The 21828-nt window shown below is 47.4% G+C and overlaps 1 protein-coding gene and 2 pseudogenes across 1 annotated transcript; all 3 read left to right on the forward strand.

The window, feature by feature from the left end:
* The first annotated feature begins 5038 nt into the window (after positions 1-5038).
* LOC148100853 (uncharacterized) lies at positions 5039-7708 on the forward strand (annotated as a pseudogene).
* A 5345-nt stretch (positions 7709-13053) lies between these two features.
* LOC102783867 (uncharacterized) lies at positions 13054-19403 on the forward strand (annotated as a pseudogene).
* Positions 19404-21222: 1819 nt separating this feature from the next.
* LOC148100854 (uncharacterized) lies at positions 21223-21828 on the forward strand. Its single transcript, XM_087847183.1, has 2 exons — positions 21223-21336; positions 21454-21828. The coding sequence occupies exons 1-2, from the start codon at positions 21223-21225 to the stop codon at positions 21826-21828; spliced, it is 489 nt and encodes a 162-aa protein (XP_087703309.1).

Consider the following 21828-nt stretch of genomic DNA (forward strand, 5'->3'; position numbering starts at 1 on the left):
ACAATCTTCATAAAAAGTGTCCGTAAACTAGCTTGTATGGTGGGTCCTGCGGTTTTTCATTGGCGCTTACAATCAACTTTTTTGTCATATGTTTATAGGGACCAAAGAGCAAACGACAGACTTCATTAAAACTAGAGGAGAAAATGATCACCTCTTCACCGGGGTAAAAAATTCAGCAACTGTGGGATGGAGGTACACGAATAAATCAATTTACACATCATATTCATTTGAGTACGGTTTCAATAACCCTCATTCTGTACAGAACCTGTGATGTCCAGACGATATTCCTCTTGTGTCCTGCTGTGAAAACTTTTGGATTTAGGGATTATCATAGTTGTTATGGTTTTCTCTCTTCTCTTATTTTTTTGTGTGCGATCAGGACTGTTCTCGAGAAGATGGGCCTCCAAGGGAAAGTCATCCCCTTGCAGGCCGAAAAGAAGTGGGACAACTTAAAGAAAAGATACAAAGTATCTGTCAAGAAGATAATTTTTAAGAATGAAAGTTGTATTGTTTATATTTTTCTGTCATTTCTGATTTCCTCTGCCTTTAGGATTGCAAGTGTCCAGGGTCAGGTGAGGGAGTCAGTGGGAAGCCCACTGCTGCTACATGGCCCTGGTTTGGCCTCATGGATGAGGTGATGGGACAGAGGCCTTCCATTAGGCCCATCCATCCATTCGCTACCGCTTCTCCTTTTCAGGGTCGCGGGGGGCGCTGGAGCCTATCCCAGCTGTCATTGGGCGAGAGGCGGGGTACACCCTGGACAGGTCGCCAGTCTGTCGCAGGGCCAACACACAGGGACAGACAACCATTCACACTCACATTCACTCGCACATTCACACCTAGTGACAATTTGGATTATCCAATTAACCTATCTAACCTAACCTAATTAACTTATCACACAAACAGAAAATCTCTGGCAGTGTTGCTGGATTTGCCGAAAGAAGATCAGACATGGATGGGGTGCTGCGACTGTGACCCGTGGTTTGTCTTTTCTGGTCAGAAAGTGGAGAATCGCACAGGGTGGTCTGCAAAGAGTTTTAGGATGCTTCCTCCCTCTGTCCACTGCATCGTCCATCCACGGGTTTGCAGGGCTGACTCAATCGACGGCTGCCACACCACTAAGAGGTTTTTCAGAAATATGCAAACCAGAGAAAGTGGATTCACTACTAGTATAATACTTGTGACTCTGTAGCAGACAACAGTTTGAAAAAGTGGTATTAAAAAAGATGCTTAGATAAATGTTTACTTGCCTGTTAACAGTAGTCATGGCCTGGTGGTACCTCCTCCAGGGCAGACACCTCGGCAGACAGCTGGTCCCGCCAGAGAGCACCACTGACTGCCTCCAATCCAGCCTCCCCCTCATCATCCTCTGCTCCATCTTCCTCAGGTTCATCCTCAGGAGCCACAATGTCGCCAGCACTGAGGCAAATGTTGTGGAGGATGGCACATACTGTTACTACCTGTAGTAATATACATATACACATTATTCTTTCATACACACACACACACACATATATATATATATATGTATGTATATATATATATATACACACAATTAATTTGACATTGGGTGGTCACTTACATGAGGTACAAAGGTGTGGTGCACCTCCAGCGCTTGCAGGAAGATGGCCCTGAACCTGTTCTTCATCATCCCAAAAGCACGCTCTATTATGGAGCGTGCCCTGGAATGATGGCTGTTAAAGCGCTGGCTCCCACACCTTGGACTGGCCTCTTGTAGGGTGTGATGAGGGGGAGTGGATGATGGAGGCATGGGTACCCTCCATCTGCGAGGATGAAATGCCCTGGAGGAGGGTAGACTGACTGTCTGTACAGTGAGCTGTGGCGGAGCACCCTGGAATCATGCACCGACCCAGGCCAGCCCACGTATGTGTCGATGAAGCGGCCCCGATGGTCACAAACCGCCTGCAAGATGATTGATGGAAACAGTTTTCTGTTCCTATAGCACTGACCATCAGGGCCACTTGGACACTTGATGCGTATGTGGCAGCCGTCGATTGCACCCACCGCTTTCATAAAGGCTCTATGGCGTGCCAGCCCTGCAAACCCACGGGACACTACCTCCAGGTCCTCTGGGGTTGTTGGGAGGTGGATGACCTGGTAGCGAATGGCCAACAGCTCTTTCGTGACTCGGTGGACGATGTAGTGGACAGTAGAACGCGGCATCTCAAACACTCTTGAGACCACCCTGTAGGATGCTCCACTTGCCAACCAGAAAAGAAACACCAGGATCTCAATTGTGGCACCCCATCCATGCCGCCGATCCTGGTTCAGGAGATTTAACAACACTGCCAGAGACTCCCTGCTTAGCTGAAAATCAGGCCTTGGATCCTCCTGGCTAAAAAAACGATCCAGGACTGGTACACTTTGGTTAATCCTGCAGTACAACGGCCTTGTCTGGTTAAGGAAAAGGTGGAGAACAACATAAACAGTTTTAATAGAAAGGTATGACTTCATTTATTTTATGACATCAAAGCATTATTCTGATTACTAAGCTTGAGTAAAATATACTAACACTGAGAAATAACATTTTATACATTTCATCTGTTTAGCTAAGCTTTTTTGTGAACTCAAAAATAACCCTGTTTTCAGCTTTCTGACAATTTTACTGCAATTTTATTCAAAAATAAGTAACAGATCATATGAATAATTGAAAATAAATGTAAACTTATAGAAGAACATTTTCTAAGAGATTTTGTTCATATATTTTGAATGACCGCCGTCATTCAGTCACTGAAATTATCCATAAAACTAGCTAAGTAATTCCTAAATGCGTCTAGATTAATAGTTTTACCTAGATATGATTTTCTCTGATGAGCCTGGAGTACAAAACATGCCGGTGATGACGACCGCGACACAGTTTTTTTTAGTTCGTTGATAATTAAAAATGAACACAAAAAACGGAGAAAGATTTCGGGGTCCATTTTCGATTTTCGTGCCGTGGCGCTGACGACCGGAAATACTCTGAATTAAGGACGGGAGTAGATCGAGAAGGCTAGACCGTCCAATTCCACAGCCGTTTACTTCTGGCCTACCCGACCTTCTGAGGACCCGGCCCACGTAGACCGCGAAGGCCGGGTCCTCAGGAGGATGCAGCCCATGAATTTGGACACGACCAGAGAAAGAGAGCCAGGGACAACAACGTCACATTAGAAAGGTAGAATAATCATCCACAACTATTTTCAGTTGCAGATGATAAATGATACAGAAAGTTTATTCATGCAGGCCTAGTTAAAAGTTGAAATGTGAATAGTTGGTTTTTGTATTATATGATTTATTTATTACATTTTATGTGGAGTGAATAAATAAAAGTATATTTACGGTGGCGCCTAGAGACGAAGTACGTACAAACTTCAAAACACGTAAAATCTCCAAAACACGTACAAAAGACAACAGAAGTGCTCCAGGATGCTAGGCGCAGTGTTGAGCTTTTGTTACCTAGTGGCTACACAAGCCAGCAAGTACCAACGACCGGATTTGGTGTGTGGTAGTAACAGGTAAATGAACATTTTTTTTGAATTATTTGAATATATATGAGTGCTTGTGTATAAATACAAAAACAATACACATATGCTTTCAATTGTGTAATTTAAGTGATCTAGGTAGCTCTGTTTTGGAAGTTCAGTTAATGCTAGAAATGTGTTTTGGAGTTTGTACGTGCTTTTCGGAGTTTGTATGTGCTTTGTCTCTGGGGGCCACCCCATATATTTATATATATATAAACATGTATAAATAAAACCACTTTTTTTTTTACATTAGTAATTCCTTTTGTGCATAATTTTATATTGTTGTTAATAATAAATTAATTAAATTTTTAATTTAATTAATTAATTAAATTAGTGAGCCGAGCCGAAAGAGCCAGTTCCCTAAAAAGAGCCGGAAATCCCATCACTAGAACTAAGGGCTAGGGGTTATGTAATGTTTTTCCAACCGACATTCGTAAGTCCAGTAACTGACGATAGGTTATATATTTGTGCAGGTGACGTTTTGATAGGCGGAGCAATGTAATCATAGAGTGATTTGCGCATTTAGAATTTGTAACTTTGGTTTGCAGGGAATATTTTACTTTCTTTTGTTATTTTTTAAAGTATTAATATAGCTACTTTTTGGATTATTCATTTATTTATTTATGTGAGATGCGCCAAATCGCACAAAAGACTTAACATTACATGAGAGGGTTTTTTTTATATTCGCTGGAAGAGACATTTTGCTTTTTAACTTTAAGATCATTGTGGTTTATTGTAGTTAAATAAAATGCTTATTTTTTTCTGAACATATAGGCCATTGCTTGTTTTTGGATGCATTTGATTGACGCTGAAAGAGGGTGTTGGGGTTGGGTGATTGCTTCTCTTAACTTCAACCAACATTATTAGCAAAGTTACTAATGGGCAAATAGATAAATTGCTCTTGTAAAAATGTTCAGTGAAAGGCTCAGCCTATTGTCGATGGTCGATAAATTCGTCCAATCGCCCAGCCTTAATATGAACTGTATATTCCTAGGTCCATGTCAAATATAGCAGTTCTTTAGCAACATAAACAAGTTGTTTTCACATTTGAAAACAACTTGTACTTCTAAAGAAATGAGTTAAATTCCACAATTGAATCATCAGAAACATTTTGGGGTAGCCTGTGTTAACCCTGATGTACCCGCCAGGGGGAGAGCGGCGGGGTCGGGGGATGCGGGTCCCCCGCGGAGGGACGGAGGGATGGAATGAGGAGGTCGGGGTCGCGAGATTCCCCCCCCCCCCCCCCCCCTCCGAGTGGATGGGGGGAGAGAGAGAGAGAGAGAGAGAGAGAGAGAGATTGGTGGTCGAGAAACACCCCGGCGAAAGCACAGCGTGTCGCGTGGCGAGACGATAAGAGCGTGGATGGCGGGTACTAAGTGTGTCGGGGTTTGGTTACGGAGGCGGCATCCAGGCGCGTGCTGTACTACAACAACAACAACAACAACAACAACTCTGGCAACAAGGTGCCAACGTGAAAGAAGAAGAAGAAGAAGAAGAAGAAGAAGAAGAAGACAATGTCACGCACTAGACCGTGGGAGCCAAAGAGCACAAAGGTCGGTACAGGTGGACCGCTTTTGCCGGCGGTGTCATCGTCCTCCTCCTCCTCCTCCTCCCGCTCACCATCACCGTCGCCATCGCCATCGCCAGCGCGTTTGGCGTATGCGGGGTGGTCTGCGGTCGCTCCGTTGTTGCGACCGGCCACGTTTCGTTATCGAGGGCTAGGGGTCGAGGAAGACCAAGAGCAGCAGCAGCAGCAGCAGCAGCAACAACAAGAGGAGGAGAACTCGGAGGAGAGGAGGACGAAGAAGAAGAAGAAGAAGAAGAAGAAGAAGAAGCAGGCGCCGAACCAGGGCGGGGGGTTTCGGAGCTTTGGCGAGAGGACGCCGGCCGTGCCGCAGGTGGCGTTCATGATCGTGGGCGCGATCGCCGCCACGGCGCTGTCGGCGAAACTCGCGATGCAGATGTAGCCGATGATTATGACGAAGAAGAAGACGATGAAGACTACGAAGAAGACGACGAAGACTATGAAGACAAAGACTGTGGAGGAGGAGGAGAAGAAGGAGAAGAAGAAGAAGAAGAAGAAGAAGAAGAAGAAGACAACGACCTCGACCTGCGAGGACGAGGAGGCCCCACCAAAGAGGCCGTGGCGGCGGCGCGAGACGAGGCCTCCTCGTTCATGGCCTACTTCCCGCCGGAGATCGAGGACTCGGTGATCGCCATGACCAACCTGGAAGCGGACAGGCGCAGGCCCGCCATCGACGGATGGAAACCCATGGGCCGCGTCGAGTTCCGAGCCTACGTGGGGCTGCTCGTGCTCGCTGGTGTGTACAGGTCCCGGGGAGAGGCCTGCGAGAGCCTGTGGGACGCCGAAAGCGGCAGGTCCGTGTTCAGAGCCACGATGCCGCTCAAGACCTTTCGAGCCTACTCGAGCGCGCTGCGCTTCGACGACAGAGAGACCAGACCAACCAGGCGAGGCGGAGGCAGCGGTGGCAGCGGCGGTGGCAGCGGCGGTGGCAGCGGCGGTGGCAGCGGCGGTGGCAGCGGCGGTGGCAGCGGCTGTGGCAGCGGCTGTGGCAGCGGCGGTGGCGGCGGCGGCGATAGCTACGACAAACTGGCCCCCATCAGAGCCGTGTGGGACGAGTGGTGCGCGAGGTTGCCCGCCATGTACCGCCCGGGACCGCAGGTCACCGTCGACGAGAGGCTGGTGCCATTCAGAGGTACGTGGTGTGAGAGGCTGGTGCCGTTCAGAGGTACGTGGTGTGTGTGTGTGTTGCGTGTGTGTTGCGTGCGGATGAGAGGAGGAAGGGGAGCGGGAACGACGACGACACCAGCTTTCTGCTATTGTCGTCGTCGGGTTCTGCGTTTCTGCTTTTACATGACTTTATCGTCCACGCTTGCACGTGTGTTTTCTGTCAAACTCACGTCTCTCTCTCTCTCTCTCTCCATCTCTCTCTCTCTCGCCATCAGGAAGGTGTCCGTTCAGACAGTACATGCCCAGCAAACCGGCCAGGTACGGGATCAAGATATGGGTGGCGTGCGACGCGCGTTCCAGCTACGCGTGGAAGATGCAAGTCTACCCCGGCAAGCCCGACAAGCGCGGCCCTCCCGAAAAGCACCTGGCCACTCGAGTGTTCGTGGACCTCACAGAGGGATTGACGCCGGGATGCAACGTCACCTGCGACAACTTTTTCACCTCGTGCGAGCTCGCCGACAGGCTCTATCGCGAAAGAGGCCACACCGTGCTGGGCACTCTGCGATCGAACAGGCCCGAGATCCCCAGAGAGCTTCGCTGCGTCAAGGGCAGGGCCGTGGGCTCCGTCGAATCCGTAGTACTCAGCGGCTCCGCGGGACGAGGAGGAGGACGAGGAGGAGGAGGACGAGGGCCCGACACGATTATCCTCTCCTACGTGGCAAAGAAGAACAAGAACGTGCTGCTCCTCACCACCGCTCCTCGCTACCACCACCACCGCCGCCATCGCTCCGGTCCCGAGCCCCGGCCTAGCCGCCGCATCGGCAACAGCAACAGCAACAGCAACAGCATCAGCATCAGCATCAGCATCAGCGGCAGCAGCAACAGAAGCAGCGACAGCAGAAGCGGCGGCGGCGGCGGCGCAAAACCGCCCTTGGTGCTGCATTACAACCGCACCAAGGGAGGCGTCGACAACCTGGACAAGGTCGTGAGCACGTACAGCTGCAGGAGAAACACCTGCAGGTGGCCCGTGGCCCTTTTCCACAACATGGTCGACGTGGCGGCCTACAACGCGTTCGTGCTCTGGAGGGAAATTCACCCCGACTGGATGGCGGGCAAGCTCAACAAGCGAAGGCTCTTCCTCGAGCGACTGGGCAAAGCGCTCGCGCGCCCCATGCTCGAAGCCAGGGCGTTAGCGAGAGGAGGAGGAGGAGGAGGCAGAGCCGCGGCCCAAGGTGCTGCCTCCGAGGCCGACGCGGATGCTCGTACTACACGTGCCGCCGCCGCCGCCTCTAATGATAATAACGCCACGCGACTCCTCTCGGTCAAGAGGCGAAGGTGCCGCGTGTGTCCCAGGAGCAAAGACGTCAAGACCAAGATCCTGTGCCATGAGTGCCGAGTGCACGTGTGCACCAATTGCGCCATCACGTACTGTCCCAACTGCGCCGCTTCTTCTTCCCGCACCGCCGCTCCCCAGACGCCACCGACGTCGTAATAATACGAGCGCCCCACGGGGGGCCCTGGCGACCCCAACCCTATCATGATCATCATCATCATCATCATCCTCATCATCATCATCATCATCATAACACACATATGCCCCGAGGGGGTTGCTAGGACCCCCACCCTAGCGACCCCCACCCTAATCACCATAACACACATATGCCCCGAGGGGGTCCTAGCGACCCCATCATCATCATCATCATCATCATCATCACCATAACACACATATGCCCCGAGGGGGTCCTAGCAACCTCATCATCATCATCATCATCATCACCATAACACACATATGCCCCGAGGGGGTCCTAGCGACCCCGACCCCATCATCATCATCATCATCATCATCATCATCACCACCATAACACACATATGCCCCGAGGGGGTCCTAGCGACCCCGACCCCATCCTCATCATCCTCATCATCATCATCATCATAACACACATATGCCCCGAGGGGGTCCTAGCGACCCCGACCCCATCATCATCATCATCACCATCATCACCATAACACACATATGCCCCGAGGGGGTCCTAGCGACCCCATCATCATCATCATCATCATCATCATAACACACATATGCCCCGAGGGGGTCCTAGCGACCCCGACCCCATCATCATCATCATCATCATCACCATAACACACATATGCCCCGAGGGGGGGTCACCAAGACCCCCCCATCATCATCATCATCATCATCATCATCAATACCATCCTAATAACAACACACACGCCCCCCCCGGGGGGGGGGGGGGGGGGGTGTCACCACGACCCACGCCCCGAGAACAGGCGGGCGCACAAGGGTTAACATATTAAATGAAGCCATGCAAAAGATTACCTTCATACTTTAAAACTATCTGGAACTTAAAATTCAAGGACTAGGCTGATATTGCAATTTTGCTATATTGCTTTTCAATAAATCTTATTTTTGTCCAATGTTTTTGACCCCTGATAACATTACACTATAGGATAGTCTTGTGACTTTTTCAAGGCTGAGAAAATCTATTTGGGCTCTGTTAATTACTGAAATCAATTTAAATTTAAAAATTAAACAGGAAATTTAAATTTAAAGTGCACTGTGCAGAAGAAGCTGAAATTTGTGCTGAAAAAATGTGAAAATGCTGAAAGTTCAGGAAAAAAGAGATAAGGAACCTGAAAATTGTGCTGAAAAGAGGTGGAAAAAGCTGAAAATTGTGCTGAAAAGAGCAGAAGAGGCTGAAAATTGTGCTGAAAAGAGGTGAAAAAGCTGGATACTTCAGCTGAGGAATCCCGCTTATGGCAACATTTTCTTCAGCTGAAGAAGCTGGAATTTGTGCTGAAAAGTAGTGAAAAATTCTTCTAAAAAAAGGTGAAAAGGCTGAAATTTGTGTTGAAAAGAGTTTAAACAGTTGAACCTTTAACTGAATTTTTTTTGTCATGAGCAGGATTCGAACCCCGGCCTCCTGCTCTTAGAACGGCTGCTCATCTCACTGAGCTAAAACATGGCTCAGCCCGGCAAGCAAAACTGGTGATCACACTGATAATGTGGTCCCTGTCAGCAAAATGGGCAAAAAATGGCATAAAAAGCTTAATATCTCAAAAAGTATAAAAGTTATATTTTTCAACTACTCATCTCACTGAGCCAAACTGGTTCTCACGTAACTGAAAAAAGCTAAAAGAGGTGAAGAAACTGAAATTTGTGCAGAATAGAGTTGAAAAGATAAGGAACCTGAAAATTGTGCTGAAAAAAGGTGAAAAAGCTGAAATTCTTCTGAAAGAGCAGAAGAGGCTGAAATTTTTCAGCTACTCATTGAGGCAAACTGGTTCTCACGTAACTGCAAAAAGGTGAAAAAGCTTTTTCTAATAACAGCAGAAGAGGCTGAGATTTGTGCTGATAAGAGGTGAAAACGCTGAACTTTCTGCTGAAAAGAGGCAGAACCACCTGGTTCTGCTCAATTTCAGTCCTGCTGTACTGCTTCTGTCTGCTTCATCAGGCTGTGTACTTGGATGTATTTCTGCCATGGAGCGTTAACAAGAATCTGAGGTCCATATTAGAAAAGCTGCTAAAATCATAAAAATTTTCAGCATTGTAATAAATTAGCACTATAGATCACTGGTCTGTGATAGTGTAGTAATTTGTAATGGAAAAAAATAACTTGGACAAGGTGGAATCTGAAGATCCGTTTCATTACCAAATGCGCCACTGGCAGGAGCGAGGGCCGCCTGGAAAACAGGGTGATGAGCAGTCAGAATTAGATCGCGGTGAGAGGCGAAAAACGCAGATTTTTGGAGTTACAAAACATTGTGTAACTCAAAAGGTAGGTGGGATAGAAGCACAATTCCTGTACTGGGTGAATCAGCGGACTTTGGTGTACTGTGACTGTGATTTTCATAGCTCTTTGTACCTCCGTCGCGGAGATATGATGAGAGAAGAAACGGCTTCATATTCAGAGTTTGAAAACTGAGAGGAGGACAGATTTCCAACACTGATCACAATAAAGAGGGGAAATACCTCCAACATGTAAAACATTTGACCATGCAGCATGTACTTAATTTGCATTAATGTAATGTCTTTGTTATGCTGCTTAGAGATAGTGGTGACTCTCAAAGTGCCATGGTTCTGGTTCCTTTGACCCAGCATGTTCAGTTTATTGGGGGGGGGGGTTATTGCTTTATGTTGTAATGTTTTAGATTTCTATTATTCAGCACTGAGTTTTAGTTCTCTTTTGTTTTCTGAGGTCATTTGTTTCATGTTTTCTTGCCGCTGTCTCATTCCCTGCCCGAGGCTGTGATGTCCTCTGTGTCGTTGTGTGTTATATACCCTTTCCTGCTTACATATTCCCTCCTTTTGTTTCACTCTGTGTCTTCCCTGTTTGTCATGTGTTCACGTATGTTCTCCCCAGCCCGTCATCTCCCTCTTCTTCCGCGATCTTCGCTCCGGCTCTCTCTCGCTCTTTCTTGTTCTCTCTTCCTCCGTGTCCATCACCCTCTCTCTCTTTGTCTCGTCTGCCTTAATTGTTTCCGTGTTTCACCCAGCTCCTATGCCAAACTGTGTTAGTTAGTCTGCATCTTTATGTTTCCCATTTTACTCTGACAGTGTCATGTCCTGTGTTCAGTGGCTTCAGTCCCCCCTGATTATTTTTATTACACCCTGCTTTGTTCCCCATGTTTTCTCATTACCCTCGTATATTTATTGTGTTAGTTTATCTCTGTTCATTGTCAGGACATCTGTTCACCTTGTGCCTTTGATTTTTCTGTTGTTCATGGTTCTATTTCCCTGTGTTCCTTGTGTTCCATGTTTCTACTTTAGTCACTCTTTGTTCTGTATTCCATGTTCCCTCTGGCTCCCCAGTCAGTGATGTCTCAGTGTCAAGTATGCGTCTTAGTCTGTCTCATGTTTCCTGTTTAATTTTGATAGATCCTCATATAGTTTGTCAGTTAACTGTTTTTTCTTAGTGTTTTGTGTTTTAGCTTTTCTCAGTTTAGTTTTTTAGTTTATTTTAGCCTCGCTTCACCTTTTGTTTTTGTGTGTTTTGTTCAATACAAAATAAAGGCCCATTTTTTTGGTTAATATTTCACTCTATCTGCATTTGGGTCCGCACACTTTCCGTTCCACATCATCTGCTTCAGTAGACTTGACATTTACTGTTTGTAGGTTTGCTCAGCCCAAATAAAACGGCTCTTTTTCAGTTTGGTTTAGGCTAGATTAAATGAAATTTGTTTCCACACTTCGTTTGGCTGCGTTTGGGTCCACTATTCCACCAGGTCTGCAGACCTGATAACAAAGTGGAGCCAGTAAGAATTACTATGTAATCAATAAATGATCATGATAATGGAATCGAAATTGCAAAATTCTTATCAATTCCTGTCCATATTGGTGTTGGGTTCATTAAGCCTTTAAGACCTACCATAGAACAAAGTCCGCCAGAGCTTATATTATATTTTTACATGTTGTAGTGCCATTTTTGGGAGCATTTTAAGTTGCTATACATCAATACAACCATTATAGCGCAAATTTTAATAATATGTATGCATTAAGTGCATAGAAATTACATAAATTGCAAGAAAGTGCAATAAACTACAAAAAAATTGAAAATCTTTTTTTTTTAAACATATATTTCTAGTTAGAGAAATTTAAGAGGCTTACCGTCACTTCCGGTTTCGGGCAAGTAATGGCAGACATGCGATAGTTCACGCTGACGTCTATTCTAACGTAGGAAGCGTTATGAACAACTGATCAGATCGGCAAAGCGTGTTTCTGGAATATTATGTTTTTGTTCCTGCAAGCGCTTTTTATGCCGTTTTTGCAAAGCCATATGTGGAAGGAAACCGTGACCTAGGACAAGCTGATGGCGTAAGATGTAAGTACAACTCCTCCGGTTTCATATGCAAAAAAGATTATTGCTCTAGCTTACGTGGTTGCAGTTTCACAAGGATTTAAAAGTAGTTGTGCAAAACAGAGCGTGCCCGCTCTGACCGGTTTTAAAGGGTTAATTAAAAAAGAGTAATGTGTTAAATATATTACACAGAGCGGGCCCATGCCTCCAAACACGCTCTTTCCAGTTTTTATCTAGGTATGATTCCCCAGTTCTAAAAGCAGTTTGTTCTCATTTTAGTACCCCACCCTCCCTCCCCTTTTGTAATGCTTTTGTCACGGTGTACAAGGTGGACTCATGCGCTGGACTCCGGGGATTGATGTACACAAGAGAATTTATTAACGTACAATGTCCAACAAATGTATATACAAAAGGTGTGGGGCAGTGCTACAGAAAAAAGGTGAGAGGGGCAGGGCTCCAGGAGAAATCCAGGGGAACACTCTCGTTTCTCTCCAAACAATCCACACACGAGCTCACGTCTTTCTCCAAGCAATCCACACACGAATCCAATCTCTCTCCTCGAACACTCGCCGCTCAAGGAACACTAGGGAAAACAGTCCAGAGGGTCTGCGCACAAAGACACGCTTGTTAGTTTCAAACACACAAATATACGGAAAAACACTTGCTAGACGCTCGACTTTCACTGACGCGATTCACACAACAATCCAGCGAAGAACAGCCTTTGATTCCTGGCTTAAATGCCAGCCACACTAATGAGGCACCGGTGTTTCTTCCTCCGAGGGTGTAATCAGTTCCGCCCTGGCGAGAGAGAGAGAGATAGAGATAGAGAGAGAAACAGCTGATCAGCGACCAGCTGAACCTCCAGGCTGTTACAGCTTTCACTTCTTCACTTCTCATTGATACATGGGGATCCATCCCCTCCTAGGCTTTCCCCAAACTGCAGCTCAATTTGTGTCTAAGCCATTCAACTTTGTCTACTAAAACCACCATCAAAAAAAAAAGTTCTATTGTATAAATTATATTGATGTACTCAGGTAAGGGTGAAAATTGTTACAAAAACTGATGTTCGAATGAATTCATGGCATATATGCAATAGGAAGTTCTAGTACATTAAGGATTCATTTGGGAATGGTAACTCAGAATAATTTATGGAAAAGGAATTTAAAAATTGTACTTAATACATACATACGTTCATATTTAAGAGTATGTGAACTTATCTCCTACAGCTACGGGGACAAAAACGGAAGTGACAGGAGCAACGACCAGCACGCCTCCTCCGACAACAACCACCACTGCCCCACCGACCACCACCACCACATCACCTCCCACAACAACCACCACTACCCCACCGACAACCACCACCACGGCCCCTCCTACAACAACCACCCCTGCCTCAACGACCACAAACACGGCTCCTCCTACAACAGCCACCAGTGCCCCACTGACGACCGCTACCATGGCTCCTCCGACAACAACCAACACTGCCCCACCAACCACCACCACGGCTCCTACCACAACAACTACCACTGCCCCACTGACAACCACCACCAGCACGGCTCCTCCGACAACAACCACCACTGCCCCACCGACCACCACCACTACGATTCCTCCAACAACCACCACAGCTATGACAACAATCACCACTGCGCCACCGACCACCACTACGACGGCTCCTCCGATAACAACCACCACTGCCCCACCGACCACCACTACCACGGCTCCTCCGACAACCACCACAACTGCCCACCGACCACAACCACAACAGCTCCCCCGACAAAAACCACCACTGCACCACCGACCACCACCACTACGATTCCTCCAACAACCACCACAGCTATGACAACAATCACCACTGCGCCACCGACCACCACTACGACGGCTCCTCCGACGACAACCACCACTGCCCCACCGACCACCACTACCACGGCTCCTCTGACAACCACCACAACTGCCCACCGACCACAACCACAACAGCTCCCCCGACAAAAACCACCACTGCACCACCACCACATCACCTCCCACAACAACCACCACTACCCCACCGACAACCACCACCACAGCCCCTCCTACAACAACCACCCCTGCCTCAACGACCACAAACACGGCTCCTCCTACAACAGCCACCACTGCCCCACTGACGACCGCTACCATGGCTCCTCCGACAACAACCAACACTGCCCCACCAACCACCACCACGGCTCCTACCACAACAACTACCACTGCCCCACTGACAACCACCACCAGCACGGCTCCTCCGACAACAACCACCACTGCCCCACCGACTACCACCACTACGATTCCTCCAACAACCACCACAGCTATGACAACAATCACCACTGCGCCACCGACCACCACTACGACGGCTCCTCTGACAACAACCACCACTGCCCCACCGACCACCACTACCACGGCTCCTCCGACAACCACCACAACTGCCCACCGACCACAACCACAACAGCTCCCCCGACAAAAACCACCACTGCACCACCAACCACCACCACTACGATTCCTCCAACAACCACCACAGCTATGACAACAATCACCACTGCGCCACCGACCACCACTACGACGGCTCCTCCGACAAAAACCACCACTGCACCACCAACCACCACCACTACGATTCCTCCAACAACCACCACAGCTATGACAACCACCACAACTGCCCACCGACCACAACCACAACAGCTCCCCCGACAAAAACCACCACTGCACCACCGACCACCATCACTACGATTCCTCCAACAACCACCACAGCTATGACAACAACCACCACTGGCCCACCGACCACCACTGGCCCACCGACCACCAAAACAACGGCTCCTCCGACAACAACCACCGGTGCCCCACCAACCACCACCACCACGGCTCCTCCCACAACAATCACCACTGCCCCACCAAAAACCACCACCACATCTCCTCCGACAACAACCATCACTGCTCCACCGACAACCACCACGGCTCCTCCGAGAACAACCACCACTGCCCCACCGACCACCACCACAACAGCTCCCCCGACAAAAACCACCACTGCCCCACCGACCACCACCACTACGATTCCTCCAACAACCACCACAGCTATGACAACAACCACCATTGCCCCACCGACCACCACTACCACGGCTCCTCCGACAACAACCACCACTGCCCCACCGACCACCACCACTACAATTCCTCAAACAACCACCACAGCTATGACAACAATCACCACTGCACCACCGACTACCACCACTACCACGGCTCCTCCGACAGCAACCACCACTGCCTCACCGACCACCACTTCCACGGCTCCTCCGACAACAACCACCACTGCCCTACCGACCACCGCCACGGCTCCTCCCACAACAACCACCACTGCCCCACCGACCACCACCACGGCTCCTCCCACAACAACCACCACTGCCCCACCGACAACACCACGGCTCCTCCGACAACAACCACCACTGCCCCACCGACCACCACCATTACGATTCCTCCAACAACCACCACACCTATTACAACAACCACCACTGCCCCACCACCACGGTTCCTCCGACAACAATCACCACTGCGCCACGGACCACCACTACCACGGCTCTTCCAACAACAACCACCACTGCCCCACCGACCACCACCACTACGATTCCTCCAACAACCACCACAGCTATGACAACAACCACCAGTGCCCCACCAACCACCACTACCACCACTACCACGGCTCCTCCGACAACAACCACCAGTGCCCCACCAACCACCACTACCACGGCTCCTCCGACAACAACCACCACTGCCCCACCAACAACCACTACCACGGCTCCTCCGACAAACACCACAACTGCCCACCGACCACAACCACAACAGCTCCCCCGACAAAAACCACCACTGCACCACCGACCACCGACCACCACCACTACGATTCCTCCAACAACCACCACAGCTATGACAACAATCACCACTGCGCCACCGACCACCACTACGACGGCTCCTCCGACAACAACCACCACTGCCCCACCGACCACCACTACCACGGCTCCTCCGACAACCACCACAACTGCCCACCGACCACAACCACAACAGCTCCCCCGACAAAAACCACCACCAACCACCACCACTACGATTCCTCCAACAACCACCACAGCTATGACAACAACCACCACTGGCCCACCGACCACCACTGGCCCACCGACCACCACAACGACGGCTCCTCTGACAACAACCACCAGTGCCCCACTAACCACCACCACCACGGCTCCTCCCACAACAACCACCACTGCCCCGCCGACCACCACCACAACAGCTCCCCCGACAAAAACCACCACTGCCCCACCGACCACCACCACTACGATTCCTCCGACAACCACCACAGCTATGACAACAATCACCATTGCCCCACCGACCACCACTACCACGGCTCCTCCGACAACAACCACCACTGCCCCACCGACCACCACCACTACAATTCCTCAAACAACCACCACAGCCATGACAACAATCACCACTGCACCACCGACTACCACCACTATCACGGCTCCTCCGACAGCAACCACCACTGCCCCACCGACCACCACTTCCACGGCTCCTCCGACAACAACCACCACTGCCCTACCGACCACCGCCACGGCTCCTCCCACAACAACCACCACTGCCCCACCACCACGGTTCCTCCGACAACAATCACCACTGCGCCACGGACCACCACTACCACGGCTCCTCCGACAACAACCACCACTGCCCCACCGACCACCACCACTACGATTCCTCCAACAACCACCACTGCCCCACCGACAACCACCACCACGGCTCCTCCCACAACAACCACCACTGCCCCACCGACAACCACTACCATGGCTCCTCCGACAACAACCACCACTGCCCCACTGACCACCACCACGGCTCTTCCCACAACAACCACCACTGCCCCACCGACCACCACCACAGCTCCTCCCACAACAACCACCACTGCCCCGCCGACCACCACCACCACCACGGTTCCTCTGACAACAACCACCACAACGGTTCCTTCAACAACAACAACCACGGCTACTCTGACAACAACAACCACCAGATATGTTGTTTTCAGATCCCTTCAAACAATTTTACCAAGGACTTGTCGAATTCATCATCTGATGCTTTTAAAGACCGATCTGTATCTATAAAGAAACAGGTAATCTTTTACTTTTCCCACTAATATATAGCATTTATTAGGTATGTAATTAGTTTTTTTTCAATCGTCCGAGGCAAATCTGCTTCCCACTATGTGGAAAGCAGAATGAATGCTGTGTGCTCTGTAAACAGAATAGACATTAAAACACCAAATACTCAGTGAAATGTTTAAAAAAATGAATTGCAGATTGCTGATCTAGAGAGAGAGGTGAAAACATTAGACATCAGGAATATACAAAATTGATAGAGCAAGTACTTTTTTTTGTACTGAACCATCATTGCTACTCACTATAGAGGTCATGTTCTTTGATTTGCCCTTTAATTAGTCTTCTGTCTTACTGTAAAGTTTACAATTTATATAAAATTCATCTGTTTGTGTACATTAAGAAACAGATAGACATTGTTTTAAGGAAATCTGCTTTTTGTCTGCAGATTGAACCTGCTTACAAAAACTTGTTCCCTTCTTCCTTTGTCTCCTTGGCCGTTGTGAGCTTCAGGTAATTTCAGTATTTTGACATATAATGTTAAGAGCACTGACCTAATGCCCTAAATATTCAAAACTATCATTTTTGTGTCTGCATTTACAGGCAAGGATCAGTCATCAACACCACAGAACTTCATTTTTTAAACTCATCTGTTCCAAATGACACTGAAATTAGAAGTGTTTTGATCAGTCAAGCCTCAAACGTGACAGGCTTTGACATCGAAAGGGCCCCCATCACTGTCAGTGCAACATGTGAGTAACATTTCGTTATGTTTGATCAAAAAGTCTCAAAGGTTTTAGAGGGAAACACAACATGTTTTATGTCCATTTTGTCCTCATTTTAAATCTACCACAGTGATCCCAACAACTACCACAGTTACCCCAACAACAAACACAACACCATCAACTACATCTGCTGCAACAACAACAACATCTGCTCCAACAACTACCACAGTTACCCCAACCACAAACACAATACCATCAACTACTACATCTGCTGCAACAACAACAACATCTTCTCCAACAACTATCACAATTAAAAAAGCTCCGACTGCACCTGTCCAAGTTTTTCTGCTTCTACAGTTCCTTGAACAATATGTACCTGAACTCACAGACCCCACCAGCAGTGTATATCAAGATCGCAAAAGACGAGTTGAAGAGACGGTGAGTAATATTTCAACTTATTATAGCTTTTATTGACTGACACTCTATCTAGAGAACAAATCTGAAATCATACATTTTCTTTCATTTAAATAGGCATTTTTAGACAATGTAATTTTGAAGTTGTTTCACCATGTTTAAATTTTCTTTTTGTGTAATTTTTTTGCAGTGTGATAAAATCTACAAATCAAAATTTCCTTTCTTCATCCGTGCCATTGTGATTTGGTTCAGGTAAAAAAAACCCTTTTAACAGTAATTAAGTTACTTTCCTCTAAATTATTATTTTTAATTTAATTTTGAATGTTAAATGTACCATGTAACAAAGTTATACCATTCACTAATCTGCAATTATTATCTAACATCTGACTCACTTTCTTTCATGGCACAGTCTTGTTAGAGTCCAAACACGAGTGGATAGAACTGAGACAGAGGTGGAGCTTGTGTTCAGTCAAACAGCACCCAATGCACAAGTCCCAAATGATATTACTATTGTTCAAACTTTGAAACAGGCTATTAACAGTTCCAGCAGCAATTTCAGCATTGCCATAGTTCCTGACACAATATCAGTAACTTCTGGTGAGTATTTGAAAATGTAACCAAATTGTTTTTTGGAATTAATCAAGGATAAAGAAATTATTTTAGTCTGTACACAAATACATATTAATCTACTTCTGAAAAATATTTTATAGTTCCCATCAATGTCACGACTGTTGCACCAACTACTGCCAATTCCACTACTGCTGCACCTACAGCTTCCACAACTACAACTGCTGTATCTACAACTACAGCTTCAAGTGGAGCATGCCACAAGATCAATCCCAGCACTGTTTCCCCCCTGGTGCTCTTGTTATGGCTTCTGTCAAACCAGCAATAGCATCTGTGCTGGTTTCCATGTGAATGGCCAGCAGAACACAAACTCTTTCACTGAAATGAATTTAAAAAAAGAAAAGAAAAGAATGACATTAGAAATCCAAGCCATGTGATTATCTTAAGGGTTGTTTGGCTTCAGATGAACTTATGATCAAATGCAACCCACTGGAAATAGTCTGTTTGGTATGTTTGTCAATATGGAATGACTGGCCTGAAAAGAATGACACAGACTTTAACCACCCAGTTAATTTAATCATCAACAGCCAATCTGACCTAAGAATGCATGAACAAAAGCTTTAAATATATCCTGTGGGTGGGCCTGTAGTGTAGAGGCTTAGAACTTTACGCAGTTGAGCTCATTATATAGTGCCAAGCTACAACAATAGTCACCTCAAGGTGCTTTATGTTGTAATGTTAAGGTACTTTTATTGTAAAGACCCTACAATAATACAGAGAAAACACTGCCTGTTTAGGTCCAGGTCACTTGTCACTAAGTGTGTCTCTGCCTTCATGTCTGTTAACTGTTCTTTTTTTGTACTGGGAAAAAAGGTCAAAATGCACAAAGCTTTTAAATTTTTAAGAAAATTATCCACAACTATATAAAATACACAGTATATATCACATATTAGATGTAATAGTGTAAAAAGTAGATCTACAGGTGTCCCAAAAAAGCACAGTCACTTTTTTTATTTATACAAAGTGTATTTTTTTTATAATTTTCCATTTCTGTATTCTGCGAGATTTCTTTTCTTTTTTTTTGCGCATTTTCTGTACGAAAAATCATAATGAACAGAATAAAAAAATTTATGAGTGTCAGGGTTTCTGGGTCGTTGACCCAGTATTTTCAGTTCACGTCCACTGTTCTATCTACTGCCTGTTCCACTTCCTGTTTTATTGTGTTAGCCTTGGGCTATGTCCCAATTCAGGGTATGCACGCTTGAAGTACGTATTTTAAGTGTGATTACGTCATTGCCACGCGACGACGGCTGTCCCAATTCGAAGTGTACTCCAAATGCATACTCCAAATGCACCGTCGATTTCCCCAAATATCAAGCGTGGTCCAGTGCACGCTTCGTGGTCCCATATATCCCACAATGCATAGCGCGACGCAGCCAGGCCAGTGCGTAATGATGTCAGCAGCTGCGGAGGAGGTTGAAACGGCGGCGGAGGACAGCAACACCCGCAAATGTAAGATATGTGTGAAGGAGCGAAACAAATGCCAAGATGTAAAAGTTAATGGGAGGTTAATAGAAAATGTCAAGGTGAATCATGTGACACCTGCCTGACCCACGTAACCGTAAATGCACAGACCCACAAAGCTGTGAATCCTGTACTAGACCGAGGGCAGTATGAATAGACGTATCACCACAGTGCAATCAACTGTACTAATATGACCCTGCCTGTGCCGCAAACAGGAATGTCAACATATACCAGGCAGGAATGTAGCTGTGTACGTTAAATACACATTAAATATAAAATGCAAATGCATAAAATATAACATATACATACATTTGTTACAGTTATCACACCTGCCATGTCAAATATGTCAAAGGGGATATTCCAAAGCGCCCTGAGGCAACTTTTGTTGTGAGTTTGCCCCATCCAAACAAAACTGAATTGAATTGAATTAAAACAAAACATATGACAGAGAACCCCCGACCCCAACCTAGGGCCTGATAAAGTAAATGTTCTGCCCCACTCAGTGCTGTCCCTGTCCCGCAATAAACAGTATTGCCTGACATTGCAGTGTGTATGTTCCACACAGCTGTAAATGCTGAACTGACGGCAAATGGAGAAATGCTAAAACAGAAGTGCAGGATGGTGGGGAATGTAATCCAATGTCATGCTGCTTATTCGACTCCGCCGTGACAATGAGCACCTGTTCACGGGTGCGAAACACTCAGCCGCAGTGGGTTGGAGGTACAGCAACAGTATGAGGTCTACAAGTATTGAGGCACAAGGGACAGTGAACCGTCTGCCCTGTGGTCCCAAGCCAGTACATCCTGCTGTGGATGCCATAAATGGAATGACCTGATATACATGTGCTCTCATATTTCGTTTGTCAGGGAGATCGTGGAGAAGATGGACCTGGCGGGGAAAATCTCCCCTGTGCAGGCCAAACATAAATGGGAGAACCTGAAGAGGAAATACAAGGTATGTACAGTGGTAGTGACAGATGTAACTCCACACGAAACACTGAAAAGTCACCTATGTAAACCTGCACTGTTGCTGTTGTTGCTAACTGCCACCTGTGATGTATCCTCCCCTCAGGAGTGCAAGTATCCAGCGACGGGCGAGGGTGCAAGTGGGAAGCCCACTGACGCAACATGGCCCTGGTTTGATTCCATGGATGAGGTGCTAAGACAGAGGCCCTCCACCAGGCCACCTGTCCTAATCTCCTCCATCCAGGAGGACGCACCAGGGCCCAGTGCAGCAGTGGGCAACCCACTCTCACACCAGGAGGGGCAGGATGAGGAGCCGCCTGAGGCACGGGTGGCGAAAAGGAGGAGGGACGGGGAGGATGAGCTAATTGCCCTAATAAAGGAGGACATGGCCCAGCAATGGCAAATGGAGGAACGGAGAGCCGAGAGGATGGACAGGCTGATAGGCGTCCTCGAAAAGCTAGTGCAGCAGAAAAAGGACTGA

Source organism: Neolamprologus brichardi, chromosome 10 (assembly GCF_056152115.1).
Source record: "Neolamprologus brichardi isolate AB-2024 chromosome 10, ASM5615211v1, whole genome shotgun sequence".
NCBI classification, from domain to species: domain Eukaryota; kingdom Metazoa; phylum Chordata; class Actinopteri; order Cichliformes; family Cichlidae; genus Neolamprologus; species Neolamprologus brichardi.